Source organism: Coregonus clupeaformis, chromosome 37 (assembly GCF_020615455.1).
Source record: "Coregonus clupeaformis isolate EN_2021a chromosome 37, ASM2061545v1, whole genome shotgun sequence".
NCBI lineage: Eukaryota > Metazoa > Chordata > Actinopteri > Salmoniformes > Salmonidae > Coregonus > Coregonus clupeaformis.
This window is the reverse complement of record NC_059228.1, coordinates 2,903,277-2,920,397: the sequence shown is the minus strand read 5'-3', so window position 1 is coordinate 2,920,397 and position 17,121 is coordinate 2,903,277. Positions and strand designations below refer to the sequence as shown.

Here is a 17,121-nt window from a genome sequence, read left to right as displayed (position 1 = left end):
AGAGCGACTTACAGTTAGTGAGTGCATACATTATTTTTATTAAATTTTTCATACTGGCCCCCCGTGGAAATCGAACCCACAACCCTGGCGTTGCAAACGCCATGCTCTACCAACTGAGCTACGTCCCTGCCGGCCATTCCCTCCCCTACCCTGGAGGACGCTGGGCCAATTGTGCGCCGGCCCATGGGTCTCCCGGTCGCGGCCGGCTATGACAGAGCCTGGATTAAGGATTCACATGTGAGGCCATGTACTAAACAACCAAAGATTTGAAGACTAAAGGCTGGTTTATACTACGGGAGTGTTCGAAAATAAAATCTGGAGTGCCAGAGTGTTTTCTGGGCGTTCGTAAACTCAGAGCGTTGTCAGATTGTCCATTCGTAAATTCAGAGTGTTTCGCCCTCGGAGCGTTCAGAGCGCACACTGGACGCTCTGGCCTAGGAGTAGGGTTGATTCGAGTGTTCTGACCTAACAACAGCAGTCAAGCACCCAAGCTAACTGGCTAACTTTGGCTAGCTTGCTAGCTACTTCCTGAAACAAATGAGAGAACAGCTGTTTGGAGTTTTAGGCTGGGTTTCTGTATAGCACTTTGTGACATCTGCTGATATAAAAACAGCCTAACCAGCTCTGCTAGGGCGAGTTAAATGGTCAGAGTCAATCAATCAATCAATCAATCAAATGTATTTATAAAGCCTTTTTTACGTTATCCAGAGCATTGGTGACTGCAAATGTGCTGCTGGCAACAATTTAATAATGCTTTTTTGCCAACGTTTACTGACACCAGCCATATTCAATGGGTGTTGAGCATTTGTAAATTTGTCAGTTATTCTGTGCTCTGGCACACTCAGACGAGAGTGCTCTGAAATCAGAGTAGATAGCCAGAGCGAATTTTCCAGCTACACTACCGGTCAAAAGTTTTAGAACACCTACTCATTCCAGGGTTTTTCTTTATTTTTACTATTTTCTACACTGTAGAATAATAGTGAAGACATCAAAACTATGAAATAACACATATGGGATCATGTAGTAACCAAAAAAGTGTTAAAGAAATCAAAATATATTTTATATTTGAGATTCTTCAAATAGCCACTCTTTGCCTTGATGACAGCATTGCACACTCTTGGCAAACAAACAAGAAATAAGACAAAAAAACAGAAAACTTGAGTGTGCATAACTATTCACCCCCCCCCAAAGTCAATACTTTGTAGAGCCACCTTTTGCAGCAATTACAGGGTATGTCTCTATAAGCTTGGCACATCTAGCCACTGGGATTTTTGCCCATTCTTCAAGGCAAAACTGATCCAGCTCCTTCAAGTTGGATGGGTTTCGCTGGTGTACAGAAATCTTTAAGTCAGACCACAGATTCTCAATTGAATTGAGGTCTGGGCTTTGACTAGGCCATTCCAGGACATTTAAATGTTTCCCCTTAAACCACTCGAGTGTTGCTTTAGCAGTTTGCTTAGGGTCATTGTCCTGCTGGAAGGTGAACATCTGTCCCAGTCTCAAATCTCTGGAAGAAATGTCCTTGTATTTAGCGCCATCCATCATTCCTTCAATTCTGACCAGTTTCCCAGTCCCTGCCAATGAAAAACATGGTGTTCTCGGGGTGATGAGAGGTGTTGGGTTAGCGCCAGACATAGCGTTTTCCTTGATGCCCAAAAAGCTCAATTTTAGTCTCTTCTGACCAGAGTACCTTCTTCAAACGTGTTTGCTTATTTTTTTCTTTAAGCAATGGTTTTTTTTCTGGCTACTCTTCCGTAAAGCCCAGCTCTGTGGAGTGTACGGCTTAAAGTGGTCCTATGGACAGATATTCCAATCTCCGCTGTGGAGCTTTGCAGCTCCTTCAGGGTTATCTTTGGTCTCTTTGTTGCCTCTCTGATTAATGCCCTCCTTGCCTGGTCCGTGAGTTTTGCTGGGCGGCCTTCTCTTGGCAGGTTTGTTGTGGTGCCAAATTCTTTCTATCTTTTAATAATGTATTTTGTGGTGCTCCGTAGGATGTTCAAAGTGTCAGATATTTTTTTATAACCCAACCCTGATCTCTACTTCTCCACAACTTTGTCCCAGAGCTGTTTGGAGAGCTCCTTGGTCTTCATGGTGCAGCTTGCTTGGTGGTGCCCCTTGTTTAGTGGTGTTGCAGACTCTGGGGCCTTTCAGGACAGGTGTATATATACTGAGATCATGTGAGCGATCATGTGACACTTAGCTTGCATACAAGTGGACTTTATTTAACTAATTATGTGACTTCTGAAGGTAATTGGTGTCACCAGATCTTATTTAGGGGCTTCATAGCAAAGGGAGTGAATACATATGCACGCACCACTTTTCCGTTATTTATTTTTTTGACTTTTTTTAAACAAGTTATTTTTTTCATTTCACTTCACCAATTTGGACTAGTTTGTGTATGTCCATTACATGAAATCCAAATAAAAATAAATTTAAATATATATGCTAAGACAAGGCTACAGTGAGGGAAAAAAGTATTTGATCCCCTGCTGATTTTGTACATTTGCCCACTGACAAAGACATGATCAGTCTATAATTTTAATGGTAGGTTTATTTGAACAGTGAGAGACAGAATAACAACAAAAAAATCCAGAAAAACGCATGTCAAAAATGTTATAAATTGATTTGCATTTTAATGAGGGAAATAAGTATTTGACCCCTCTGCAAAACATGACTTAGTACTTGGTGGCAAAACCCTTGTTGGCAATCACAGAGGTCAGACGTTTCTTGTAGTTGGCCACCAGGTTTGCACACATCTCAGGAGGGATTTTGTCCCACTCCTCTTTGCAGATCTTCTCCAAGTCCTTAAGGTTTCGAGGCTGACGTTTGGCAACTCGAACCTTCAGCTCCCTCCACAGATTTTCTATGGGATTAAGGTCCGGAGACTGGCTAGGCCACTCCAGGACCTTAATGTGCTCTTCTTGAGCCACTAATTTGGCTGGAATACCCATCCACGACCCATTTTCAATGCCCTGGCTGAGGGAAGGAGGTTCTCACCCAAGATTTGACGGTACATGGCCCCGTCCATCGTCCCTTTGATGTGGTGAAGTTGTCCTGTCCCCTTAGCAGAAAAACACCCCCAAAACATAATGTTTCCACCTCCATGTTTGACGGTGGGGATGGTGTTCTTGGGTTCATAGGCAGCATTCCTCCTCCTCCAAACACAGCGAGTTGAGTTGATGCCAAAGAGCTCGATTTTGGTATCATCTGACCACAACACTTTCACCCAGTTCTCCTCTGAATCATTCAGATGTTCATTGGCAAACTTCAGACGGGCCTGTATATGTGCTTTCTTGAGCAGGGGGACCTTGGGGCACTGCAGGATTTCAGTCCTTCAACGCGTAGTGTGTTACCAATTGTTTTCTTGGTGACTATGATCCCAGCTGCCTTGAGATCATTGACAAGATCCTCCTGTGTAGTTCTGGGCTGATTCCTCACCGTTCTCATGATCATTGCAACTCCACGAGGTGAGATCTTGCATGGAGCCCCAGGCTGAGGGAGATTGACAAGTCTTTTGTGTTTCTTCCATTTGCGAATAATCGCACCAACTGTTGTCACCTTCTCACCAAGCTGCTTGGCGATGGTCTTGTAGCCTATTCCATCCTTGTGTAGGTCTACAATCTTGTCCCTGACATCCTTGGAGAGCTCTTTGGTCTTGGCCATGGTGGAGAGTTTGGAATCTGATTGATTGATTGCTTATGTGGACAGGTGTCTTTTATTCAGGTAACAAGCTGAGATTAGGAGCACTCCCTTTAAGAGTGTGCTCCTAATCTCAGCTCGTTACCTGTATAAAAGACACCTGGGAGCCAGAAATCTTACTGATTGAGAGGGGGTCAAATACTTATTTCCCTCATTAAAATGCAAATCAATTTATAACATTTTTGACATGCGTTTTTCTGGATTTTTTTGTTGTTATTCTGTCTCTCACTGTTCAAATAAACCTACCATTAAAATTATAGACTGATCATTTCTTTGTCAGTGGGCAAACGTACAAAATCAGCAGGGGATCAAATACTTTTTCCCCTCACTGTATGTATGTTTGTGCATATGGAAGTCAGTGATTTATGTTTACTATAGGTTAATGAGGCAATGCAAATGTGATGTGACTAAAATGTGACTAAACGAAAGGGCATTTAGTTTACTAAATTGACTAAGACTCGACTAAATCTAAAAAAGAGAGCCAAAAGTAACACTGCCTCAGGGTCAACTTGAGGGTTAAACTAATGCATTCTGGGAAATTTAACCAAATGTAAGTGATTCATTAAATATAATATCTTAGAATATTCACATACAGGTTTTGTTTTCCTTGAACATTCATTTTAAGAGTTTGTCCTAAAAATCTATTGTTTCAACAATATTTTATATGCATGTACAGTGCATTCGGAAAGTATTCAGACCCCTTGACTTTTCTACATTTTGCTACGTTACAGCCTTATTCTAATATTGATTTTAAAAAATGTTTCCCTCATCAATCTGCACACAATACCCCATAATGACAAAGCATTAGAATTTTGTGCAAATTTATTTGTAAAAAAATCCTCAAATAATACATTTACATAAGTATTCAGACCCTTTACTCAGTACTTTGTTGAAACGCCTTTGGCAGCGATTACAGCCTTGAGTCTTCTTGGGTAAGACGCTACAAGCTTTGCACACCTGTATTTGGGGAGTTTCTCCCATTCTTCTCTGCAGATTGTCTCAAGCTCTGTCAGGTCGGATGGGGAGCGTAGTTGCACAGCTATTTTCAGGTCTATCCAGAGATGTTAGATCGGGTTCAAGTCCGGGCTCTGGCTGGGCCACTCAAGGACATTCAGAGACTTGTCCCGAAGCCACTTCTGCATTGTCTTGGCTGTGTGCTTAGGGTTGTTGTCCTGTTGGAAGGTGAACCTTCACCCCAGTCTGAGGTCCTGAGCGCTCTAGAGCAGGTTTTCATCAAGGATCTCTCTGTACTTTGCTCCGTTCATCTTTCACTCGATCCTGACTAGTCTCCCAGTCCCTGCCACTGAAAAACATCCCCACAGGATGATACTGCCACCACCATGCTTCACCGTAGGGACGGTGCCAGGTTTCCTCTAGATGTAACTCTTGACATTCAGGCTAAAGAGTTCAATCTTGGTTTCATCAGACCAGAGAATCTTGTTTCTCATGGTGTGAGAGTCTTTAGGTGCCTTTTGGCAAACTCCAAGCAGGCTTTTACTGAGGAGTGGCTTCCGTCTGGCCACTCTACCATAAAGGCCTGATTGGTTGAGTGCTGCAGAGATGATTGTCCTTCTGGAAGGTTCTCCCATATCCACAGAGGAACTCTGTAGCTCTGTCATAGTGACCATGGGTGCTTGGTCATCACCCTGACTAAGGCTCTTCTCCCCAATTGCTCAGTTTGGCCGGGTGGCCAGCTCAAGGAAGAGTCTTGGTGATTCCAAACTTCTTCCATTTAAGAATGATGGAGGCCACTGTGTTCTTGGGGACCTTCAATGCTGCAGAAATTTTTTGGTACCCTTCCCCAGATCTGTGCCTCGACACAATCCTGTCTTGGAGCTCTACGGACAATTCCTTCGACTTCATGGCTTGGTTTTTGCTCTGACATGCACTGTCAACTGTGGGACCTTATATAGACAGTTGTGTGCTTTTCCAATATTTCAGTATTTTATTTTTAATACATTTGCAAAAAAATTCTAAAAACCTGTTTTTGCTTTGTCATTATGAGGTACTGTGTGTAGATTGATGAGGAAATAAAACTATTTAATCAATTTTGGATAAGGCTGTAACGTAACAAAATGTGGAAAAAGTGAATGGGTCTGAATACTTTCCGAATGTACTGTATTTACAAAACAATATATAGGGGATTGGAAATGATGCAGACAATTACATTGATGGAGCCACAATACATTTACATTACTGCAATATTATAGCTGATCCTGTAACGCACTAAAGAGACCAGATTTGTTTGTTTTAAGTGTTTGTCCAGTGTGAACTGTAGGCACGTCCCTATTCCCTATTTAGTGCACTTTATAGGGAATAGGGTTCCATTTGGGCCGTAGCCTGTGAATCAATGGCTGAGTTGTATTATCCAGACAGCCCTGTGTTGTGAAGGGTGCCAGGGGAGAGTGAATAACAGTTAAGGGCTTGCCCCCTCGGTCACACCTTCTTGTCCCCCCTCCACTAGCCGGGGCCCCACTCTTTCTCACTACCTCACTACTAGTCTAATGCTAATGCTAGCTGTAGTAGTGCATGTTGTTCAGGCTTTGGACTGAAAATTTTACTCAAGGGAGCTCTGCTGCTTCGCCATATTTCTCATACAGTTTTTCTGTTGAGAGTAGAGATAAAATGAGCAGAGTAACTCTCACAAATATCAGTAAAGCTTTATTTTACAATCCGGTTTAAGCTGATATTTACATGGTAATAACTAATTCACTATGTGGTAACAATGGATCCTTTCTGGTACTTACCAAATATAATATGTTACATGTTCATTTATTGCTATAATTCTGTTATTGGGTTTAGAATGGACAGAATCTGACCTGATTGGTTGTGTCTTTTCTTTAGGGGCGCCCTATTGGACGATGTTGGAGAAGATGGAGAAGAGGCTGCACGCGGTGCCTGCTGCCAACACAGTCAAGTTCCGCTGTGCTGCCGGGGGCAACCCACGTCCTAAGATGCGCTGGCTGAAGAACAGCCGACCATTCCGACAGGAGGACCGCATGGGCGGGTATAAGGTACGCGAGAACCCTGCGCTGCAGCATGCAATGATTTTCTCACGACTAGTGCCTTGGAATGAGTCTATGAAGTTAAATGTTTCATTTGAGTTTACATTTGTGACTGTTGTTTAGAAAGGATTTACTCTTCCAATGCTATTTTTGGCGGCTTGATCTTGATGCAGACTGTTGCCCTTCCATTTTGGCTCTTAAAATCCGCTAATCACATTTGTCTGTCACCCACCCCCTCTACGCCATCACTGGAGACAGAGGAGAGGAGGGCAGGGTTGCTGGTTTGAAATTGGACTCAGACATCCGTGTTTGTGCTCTCGATGGGACATTATACTCACTCTCTCTCCCCCAGCTTTAAATGTCTCTCAACTCCCCCAATTAGAAAACCCAAACATACAGTAAAACTTTAGGTCACATAGACAGTAAGCAAGTAGAAAGTGACACAAATTAAGAGAACAACAAGTGGTACAATCAGGGTTCTTTCTACTGCGAATGACGGGGATGAGGGCCCTGTCGGGTGTCTGGAGCAAATCCCTCTCGTCCGACTCATTAAAGAAAAATTGTTAGTCTAGTTCAAGGTGAGTAATCGCTGTTCTGATGTCCAGAAGCTCTTTTCGGTTATAAGAGACAGTAGCAGCAACATTATGTACAAAATAAGTTACAAACAATGCGATAAAACACACAAAATAGCACGGTTGGTTAAGAGTCCATAAACTGCATCCATCCCCTCCTGCGCCAGGAAATAAGCTTTCGACCTGCAAAATGTTCTCTCTGCCAACAAGAGAGGTGTGAACAGTTTGTGTCATGGACAGTGCTTGTGCCGTGCCCATAGAAATAGATGTGGCGCGCGCAGGTTCACGAGTGAAAATGATGGGAGGGGGGCCCGAGTAAAACATTTTGGAACCACTGTTCCAAGGAGTAGAAGGGTAAGCGGTAGCTTTAGAAACGCTCCACTCCACAGTCCCAGCAAAACAGTGAACTTCCTTGGGTAGGGCTAGCAGCTCACCTTGGACCAGTCTGTCACCACCTGTAATATTGTTTTTCACCATGGTGCACTAGTGAGAACAGACCTGACCGTCGTCACTCACCGAGCCTCCTCACTCACTCTCTCAATCTTATATAGTACTCTACAATTGTCCATTTTGGTCTGCGGCCTTCCATCCATCTACAGTATGCATTGTTTTCCCTCTCAGGTGCGTCACCAGCACTGGACCCTGATCATGGAGAGTGTGGTGCCGTCAGACAAGGGCAACTACACTTGCCTGGTGGAGAACTCATATGGCGCCATCAACCACACCTACACCCTGGATGTAGTGGGTGAGTACTGCACTGGGCCTGCCTGGGATGGAGGGAGGGATGAGGGGATGGAGGGATTGGGTGTTAATTATAATATCTGCAAGACACCTGTGGGGAGTTGGGGTCAGAGTCAGGGTCAGCTATTTACCAGTGTCCCTGGAGCATTTGGGGTACACTGACAAATTGGTCATGCTGTTGGCTCCGGGATTCAAACCTTTTGGTTATTGGCCTAATGTGCTAACCTCGAGGCTACCTGCCACCCACACCTAAATGTTACCAGTTTGGGCCAGCATTAGGGGTTCTGATGGAGGGGGTTGGGGGGTTAATGCTGGCTGTTTGATCCCCCAGGTGCATGCTACTATACTTTATGCAGGTGCGGAGAAGGAATGCTGCCTAGGTGTGCCAGGTCTGTTTCTATGGGCAGTTTTGATTCATGTACTGTATTTAGGCAGCGCCCTGGCCATTGCTCCTTGGTCACAATAGCCTGATTCACACCAAACCAAGCCAAACTATACTGGGCTTTCCTGGTTATGTATCAACCACATTTGCTGGAACTTTGCCGGAAAGGACAATGTGAAAATAAAATATCCAAGCCAGGACAGTACGGTTCGGGTTGGCCCTACAGTGTGAATCAGGCAACTGTCAAGTGGACATAAGGACCAGGGATGTGACTGTCAGAGGAGCTGGAGAGGGACAGTGGGAGTGGCATGCTGCTGAGCTTCTCTCTGGGAGCAAACAGAACCAATGGCTTAGCAGTATTACAAGGGGACACAGCAAGTTCAAACCCAACTCACTCAACCCCTTTGCGCTGACCTTTGGTGTGTGTCATAGTCACCATGCTATCCATGCATTTATGGAGAGACCTACACCTGACACATACTATACATGCAAACAAGCGTATATTTCACAGAAACACTCAAGTCACGAACATACTAGGGCAGGGCTGCCCAACCCTCTTCCTGGAGATCCGGAGTAAGAATAGAGGGGAGTTCCTTAGGGTTGGACTGAAAACCCACAGGACGGTAGATCTCCAGGAAGAGGGTTGGGCAGCCCTGGTCTAGAGCCACAGTGTGGCTATAAGTCAAAAGTAGCAGCGCTAAGCAGCCATCACGACTACATGATGAACCCGGTCTGGTTCCACAGGACTTGACCAAAGCATGCTCCCCTAGGTCCTAGCCATGCGTGCCTTGTTTTAGCCTCTACCAAACACCTTTCATTTAACAACGTTTTGTCTGTAATACACTAAAAGAGGATCTAAGAATTCTCCGAAAAGTTTTGTGTTCATTAGCTGTGGCACAACTAGATGCATTGTAGATTTGTGTGTGTTTGTGTATTTGAATGTGTGAAGATTTACTTATTTTAATTATTAATAGTAATAATAATAATCATTATTATTATTATTTACTAACTGATGTTTGACGGTTTTTAACCTTTTGCTGCAGTGGGCTAAATCAGGGTCACACAGAGGGTTTCTTGATAGTCTTAAACAAATCTACTTTGAAACAAAAGTATACACCTCACACACATGGTTATGGTCTTAAAAAAAGAAGACACCTGTACCATGTCAGATATTGAGTTGAATTTTATTCCATTTTGAGTTTGCATCCCAATATTACACTTGATATACATCACAGAACACTGAAATATAACAAAACCGTTTGACATAGAAACACGGTGGTTTAAAAAAAAAGAATGTTTATGAATTATGAAATTATGAAAAATGCTAATAACATTCCACCCATGAGGCCACTAGAGGGTGATTTGGTCATTTGACTGCAAGAAAGGGCTACTAAATATTATCTGTGCTACGTTGACTAGCTGTAAACAAATATATTGTATTGGATAGCTTGCTAGTTATCATGCTCCTGAGTTGTTTGCTAAATGGCTAAATGGCATATTATTGTTTGTGTGTAAAGACAAGTGAGGGAGAAGTGGGCACAGAGAGGGAGTAATGTGTTTGCATCTGTTTGTGGTGTAGGGTACTTCATTCTCTCCATGTTAATATGTGTGTGTGTGTTTGTGTGTGTGAGAGACAGAGAGAGAGTGATTGAGAGACAGAGAGAGGCATGCATGTGAGCGAGATGGATGGAGGGAGGGAGGGGAGGGAGGGAGGGAGGGAGACAATAAGCACGCTGAGCCAAAGGAATGCATAGGGAGGAGGGGAAAAGACAGAGAGAGAGACGAGGGAGGGGTGGGAATCATCTGATCTGACGGAGAGAGAGAGAGAGAGAGTAGCACTTTGGCCTACTGACTGACAGACAGAGAGCGCAGAGGTGTATTGGCAAACCTCTGACATACAAACAAACAGACAGACAGACTAACACAGACACACAGGGTTGTGCAGGGTAGTGAAGGGTAGGCAGTGGTAGGGTAGTGTGTGAAAGGGGGTATTGTTCGGCAGGTCTTGCTCTGTTTGGATTTGCAGGCCAAATGTTTGCTTGCAAAAGAACGCAGATCGTTTTTAGTGAGGGAAAATGAAGGTGTTTCTCTGCGGAGCGTGGCTGTATAATGTAACCCTTACTAGGCCACAGTGTCAGCTAATGTTTAGTTACTTCATATAGTTGCCAAAGTTTTGCAATAAAAGGCATTTTGAAATAGCATCGGCTCAGAATGTGATTGAAGTGAGTTTTTAGATTAAACTCTTACTACAGGTGTGTTTAGTCCTTATCAGTAGAGATAACTCCTCTTTGTTTTGTGTGAATAATCTACGCAGTGTGGTGATAAGAGATAGGCAGTTTTCTTGTCGTGACTCTGCTTGTCTCCCGGTTGTGGAATATTCACCCGTGTCCACTGTTCCCCTAAACATCCAGACCCCCTTCACAGCCTCAAAACTTCAAAAACACAAGCATAAAGTAAAAACAGTTTTTTACCATACTGTCCCAAGCCTGTGCATCAGGCTTTTGGGTAGTATTCTGTGCTCGTTGTCAGTTCCTTACACATAAAGTGTCTGTGTCCTAATGCTTAGTCTCAAGGTACTGAGTGGTGATCTAGCTTAGTTGATCAATTGTCTGTCATTGACATTAGTAATACAAACCTGTCTATTGCCTTAGGGTGTACAGTGCAAGGTTGGGGTTTGGAATGGCCATGGTGATGTCTCAATGCACAAACTAACATAACACCCCTTTTCCCTTTTCATCTTAGAACGGTCCCCTCATCCGCCCATTCTCCAAGCAGGGCTGCCGGCCAACACCAGTGTGCAAGTGGGGGAGGACGCACGCTTCGTGTGTAAGGTGTACAGCGATGCTCAGCCCCACATCCAGTGGCTGCAGCACATCCAGAAGAATGGTAGTCGCACTGGCCCAGACGGACACCCCTACGTCCGCGTCCTAAAGGTACATTCCAGCCCTCCCTGGCCCCTCATTGGCTGTTCTGACCTGAGCGGTGAAAATTGACACCTGATTACCTATCGTAGCTTTTCATATATTTTTTTTCTTCAAAGTGTAGGCTAATAATGATTTTGTTTTCAGGTGACCTTTTTGCCATTTGTAAAAGCTTTTTGTTAGTGTCCAGTTTGTCTTCTTAGAAGAGAGTGAAACTTAAAATGTTCCCCCTTTGCGAAGAATAATAAATACTACTGGAATACTCAAGCTGTGCTCCTGTCTGTGTGGCGGCTCCTTGACTCTCCTCTCCCTGCATTTAGGTTGCAGATGTGACAGTTAACAGGCTTTCCTGTGTTTTGTCCCCTTGCTGCCGTGTGTGTGCGTGCACGTGCGTGTTTTTGTATGTGTGTGTGGCTCACACACTCCAGCGCTCAGGCATCAATAGCTCGGACGTGGAGGTGCTCACGCTCACCAACGTGACCGAAGAGGATGCCGGAGAGTATACCTGTAAAGTCTCCAATTATATAGGTGCGGTCAACCAGTCGGGCTGGCTGACCGTCATCCCAGGTAACCACTGACACCTGACCTCTGTTGACCCCCTCCCGTATGGTCTCTTTGGGACTGTTACTGACCCGGTTCGGTGTGGTTTGGTGGTGTGCTGGTCTTGGTTCCTACTGGGTTGTGGACTGACTGACCCTCTCTCAGTGTTCTACTGTTTTACTCCCAGCTACTCTACTGTACTGTGTCTGACTGTACAGCTATGGAAATGCCCACTGGACCTGCACACCCATGCACTAACCTGCCATATCCATCACATGCTCTCTCTCTCTCTCTCTCTCTCTCTCTCTCTCTCTCTCTCTCTCTCTCTCTCTCTCTCTCTCTCTCTCTCTCTCTCTCTCTCTCTCTCTCTCTCTCTCTCTCTCTCTCTCTCTCTCTCTCTCTCTCTCTCTCTCTCTCTCTCTCTCTCTCTCTCTCTCTCTCTCTCTCTCTCTCTCTCTCTCTCTCGAAAGGTGTGATGTGTCAGGGTACAGGCTAGTGTTGGGTGCTGCAGTGGGGTGATCTCCATATCTTCTCCTTCTGTGGTTGTGTGTACTATGCATGCCCAGGCCTGGTGTGGACTTACTATTGGGCTCTGGTGTTGTGGGTGAAGGGACTTTTTTGACAGTGTTTTTGTGTATTGTGTTTCCTATTTTTTCCTGTGGTACAAGGTGCTCTCTCCCCCCCCGGGAAGATCCTTCCATTCCCTGAAAGCTCCTCCCATCTACTCTATCTCTATATATGGGACAACAGTTCTCCTCCCAGTGATGGACGCCATCCAGCTGCTCCTCTCTCTTGGTGTTGTGGATTTAATTATTACCTCTGCTTCCTCCTGCTCTCTTCTTTCCTCCCCTCTATTCTTACTCCGACTCCTTTCCCTTTATCTTACTTTCTTCCATTTCAACCCCCTCTATCCTCAAATATCCATCCTCCATCTTCCCTCCTTTCCTCTTTTTCCTGCATCCTCCCTCCCTTTGTCTTCCTCCTCTTCTTCTTCCACCCCTCCTGTCCCATCCTCCATCCCCCTTCCCTTGCTCTTCCTTTCCTCTTCTTCATCGTCCTCCACCCCTCCTCCTCTCCCTCTCCCAGACCGCAGGTGTTAACACCACGGACAAGGAGATTGAAGTCCTCTACCTCCCCAATGTCACTTACGAGGATGCTGGGGAGTATACGTGCTTGGCGGGCAATTCTATTGGGATCTCCTATCACACTGCTTGGTTGACGGTGCTTCCAGGTATATACACTCATATACTGTGCTCCCTTTCCCCCCTTTCTCTGTCAATGTTGTCCACTAACAGTTCAATGTTCAGTCAATAAAGTTATTTCGATAATTTCTATGGGAGGAAGAACGGAGAAGTGAAAAGTCCCTCTGGAGTGAAAGACAACCTAACCCTAACTCAACGAAATAACAAAATATCAGATTACTATGATGAATTTACACAGTCAACAACTCAACGTCTAACTCAGTGTAATAGACCCCTTTCTGTGTTTAACATGGCCGCACAGAGGGTGATGTGCGTAAGTTGGTGGCAGAACAAGGGGGAGTTCTTATTTACATGTTGCTTATGAGTACATTTCACACTACTTTTGGATTATAATAGGATTTTATGGCTCGTGTGAATGTCCTGGTTAATATAATGTTTGTGTCATCATCACAAATCAACTGTATTATACTCGTTGGCTAGCTTTTGCTACAGCCTATATCAATGAGCATTAGCATTCTAGCTAACAACTGCTCTATCCAAATTAGTTATTTGGCAAAGATCACAACCAAATATAATCTTAGCGACTGTTCAAGCAAGAATCAAAACATCAATGTAAGCGTATGAGAACCACAAAAAGTTATTTTGTTTAGAAGTAAATAAAACGTAAATCTAGGCTATGTTTAATGGGCGCAGATGGCGATGGCTTTCTTACTGCCGCTAAGAGTCATCTGTGCGTGACGTCAGTGTGTTGTGTACTCGAAAAGGGTCTAGAGCAGGAATATGTATTCCATATATTCTGTTATCTTGATTGGTGACGTGTTGAAAGCCTAATAAAGGGGCATTTGCTCAAGGCTTATAACTCTAGAGCGGAAGTCGACTTCCCCGAATGGCTCAAGTACAGTGCATTCGGAAAGTATTCAGACCCCTTGACTTTTTCCAGATACTTTTTCTAACCTCTCTGGATTACAACCAAATTATGAGAAGTATACTATATTACGTATTGGATCACAGAAAAATACCACTTTTACATTACTGTGTAGTTTACCAATAAAATGGTCTGACGGTAAAGTGGACATACTCTGTATTCATATCCTAAACGAAATAAATGATCTCACTACAATACATTTTAATAGAAAGTTGGCAAAAATAGATAAGATCTTGCTACAGTGGAAAGGAAAATACCTGTCTATTTGTGGAAAAATCACCCTGATTAACTCTTTAGTCATATCCCAGTTTACTTATTTGCTTATGGTATTGCCTACACCTATCGACTTGTTTTTAAAATTATATGAGCAGAAAATATTCCATTTTATTTGGAACGGCAAGCTAGACAAAATTAAACGGGCCTATTTATATAATGAATATGAATTCGGAGGGCAGAAATTATTAAATATTAAAGCATTAGACCTCTCACTAAAGGCTTCAGTCATACAAAAGTAATACTTAAATCCAAACTAATTCTCTAGAAGATTAGTAAGAATGTCTCACCCCATGTTCAATAATGGCCTTTTCCCCTTTATTCAGATTACAACCTCTCACTTTTGGTTATTTGAAAATGAAATAATGTCCAAAATATTGCTATTTTTAAAACAAGCCATAGAAAGTTGCTTGCAATTTCAGTTTAATCCACCAGAAAAGACAGAACAAATATTAAAACAAATATTATGGTTAAACTCAAATATACTAATTGATAAAAAATGAATATAAATAGGACTGGTAGAGTTATGTCACACATGCAGCTAACAAAAATATATGGAAATGTCTACTCTACTCAAAATTACAACCAGAAAATTGCAGCATTACCGCAAAAATGGAAGAGGCAAGTGGAAGTGGGAGAAAGTAAGGAAATTGTCTGTCGGCCCTGCATTAAAGACCACAATTTGCTAAAGAATATTGTGATAAATAAAACAGTATACCAGTTTAATTTAAGGACCAAAACATTTACAGCTGTGCCATATAGATTGCAAAATAGTTGGGAATATATTTTTGATGTAATGATTCCATGGCAAATGGTTTATGAACTGATACACAAAACAACTATCTTCAAAATTGTTCCATTTAAATTATTTTACAAAATTCTTGCAACCAATAGAATGTTATATGTAGGGGGGATACAACCATCCCAGCTCCGCAGATTTTGCTGTGAAGAGTCAGAATCATTTGATAATTTGTTTTGGTACTGTCCATATGTAGCTTGTTTTTGGTCTAGGGTTCAGGAATGGCTGAAGAATTGCAACATTTACCTGGAGCTAACTCTGCAAACAGGACTGCTGGGTGATTTAAAAAGTCATAAGCTGTGTTCAAATAGTCATACTAACGGCACTAACCGTACTATTTGTGACGTAAATTGAGTATGTAATATGCTACCTAACGTTAGTTGGCTACTAATACATCGAACTTGCCAGTATATTATCTAAATGCTATCTAACTAACTACCCAATGTTTATTGACTTAATTATTCACGTCATTCTTTGCAAAGTGGTATAGTCATGTGTGCAGAATAACTGATGAATTTACTAATGCTCAACATCCGTTGAATATGGCCGGTGTCAGTAAGCGTCTGCAAAAAAAGCAAAGTTAAATTGTTGCCAGCAGCACAGTTACAGTCACCAACGGCCTAACCAGCTATGCTAGGGCAAGTAAAATGGTAAGAGTGAGGTGTTCTCTCATTTGTGTCTGGAAGTAGCTAGCCAACGTTAGCCAGTTAGCTTGGGTGCTTGACTGCCGTTGTCAGGTCAGAACGCTCGGATTAACTCTACTTCTTGGCCAGAGCGTCCAGTGCGCGCTCTGAACGCTCCGAGAGCGAAATGCTCTGAATATACGAACAGACAATCTGAGAACGCTCTGAATTTACGAACGCCCAGAGGGCACTCTGAGCACACTCTGGCACTCCAGATTGAATTTACGAACACACCCGAAGTCGTAACATGTCTAGCTAGTAATCTGTTATGCTAACAAGCTAGCAAGAGGTTGCATAGCAACAGCATCAACTTCCGGTAGACAGGCGTAGTGCTAGTACACTCAACTGAAAGGATACCGTTCGTTTACAGTATACTAAAATGAACTAGGAGTATATAGTATGTAGTACAGTATATACTCATTAAGTATGTAGTATACAGTATGTTAGTATGGGTATTCAAACACAGCTATAGTCAGTCGAGCAATAATATAATAATACTCTTAGCAACATTTTTTATCTTTAATCAGTAGAATCTATGAGAATAGAAAGATTCAGAACTTTTGTGAAACATCACAGCACAGTTTAAAAATATATGGCAAATAGAAATCAAAACTGGATGGTGTTCAGAGATAGATGGGAGGGGTTGAGGGGAGCTGAAGGATGGGACTAAAAACAAACAAAAGATAACTATTGTAAAATGTATATAGTATGTATAAGGTGGAAGTAGAAGCCTAAGTGTTGTTGTCCATTAGTTTACTCAAATTAGGGGAGGGATGGTAGGGTTAGGGGAAAATAATAAAGGAAAATATATAAAATATTTTACAGTGCATTCGGAAAGTATTCAGATCCCTTCACTTTTTCCACATTTTGTTACGTTACAGCCTTATTCTAAAATGGATGAAATATTTTTTTGCCCTCATCAATCTACACACAATACCCCATAAATACCTTATTTACATAAGTATTCAGACCCTTTGCTATTAGACTCGAAATTGAGCTCAGGTGCATCCTGTTTCCATTGATCGTCCTTGAGATGTTTCTAAAACTTAATTGGAGTCCACCTGTGGTAAATTCAATTGATTGGACATGATTTGGAAAGGCACACACCTGTCTATATAAGGTCCCACAGTTGACAGTACATGTCAGAGCAAAAACCAAGCCATGAGGTCGAAGGAATTGTCCATAGAGCTCCAAGACAGGATTGTGTCGAGGCACAGATCTGGGGAAGGGTAACAAAAATGTTTTGCAGCATTGAAGGTCCCCAAGAACACAGTGGCCTCCATCATTCTTAAATGGAAGAAGTTTGGAACCGCCAAGACTCTTCCTTGAGCTGGCCGCCGGGCCAAGCTGAGCAATCGGGGGAGAAGGGTCTTGGTCAG

General features: G+C 42.9%; 1 protein-coding gene across 9 annotated transcripts in view; it reads left to right on the top strand.

Annotated features, from left to right (window-relative positions):
• LOC121553451 (fibroblast growth factor receptor 2) overlaps positions 1-17,121 on the top strand; it is a 104,741-nt gene that overhangs the window by 29,223 nt on the left and 58,397 nt on the right. For 7 of the 9 annotated variants that reach the window (XM_041866561.2, XM_041866558.2, XM_041866554.2 and 4 more), the window contains 4 exons: positions 6,544-6,713; positions 7,898-8,021; positions 11,142-11,332; positions 12,947-13,091. In XM_041866561.2, the coding sequence (XP_041722495.2) occupies positions 6,544-6,713; positions 7,898-8,021; positions 11,142-11,332; positions 12,947-13,091 (630 nt within the window). Of the gene's footprint in view, positions 1-6,543; positions 6,714-7,897; positions 8,022-11,141; positions 11,333-11,748; positions 11,888-12,946; positions 13,092-17,121 lie in introns of all 9 variants that reach the window. The other 2 variants (XM_041866556.2, XM_041866560.2) reach the window with 1 other exon arrangement.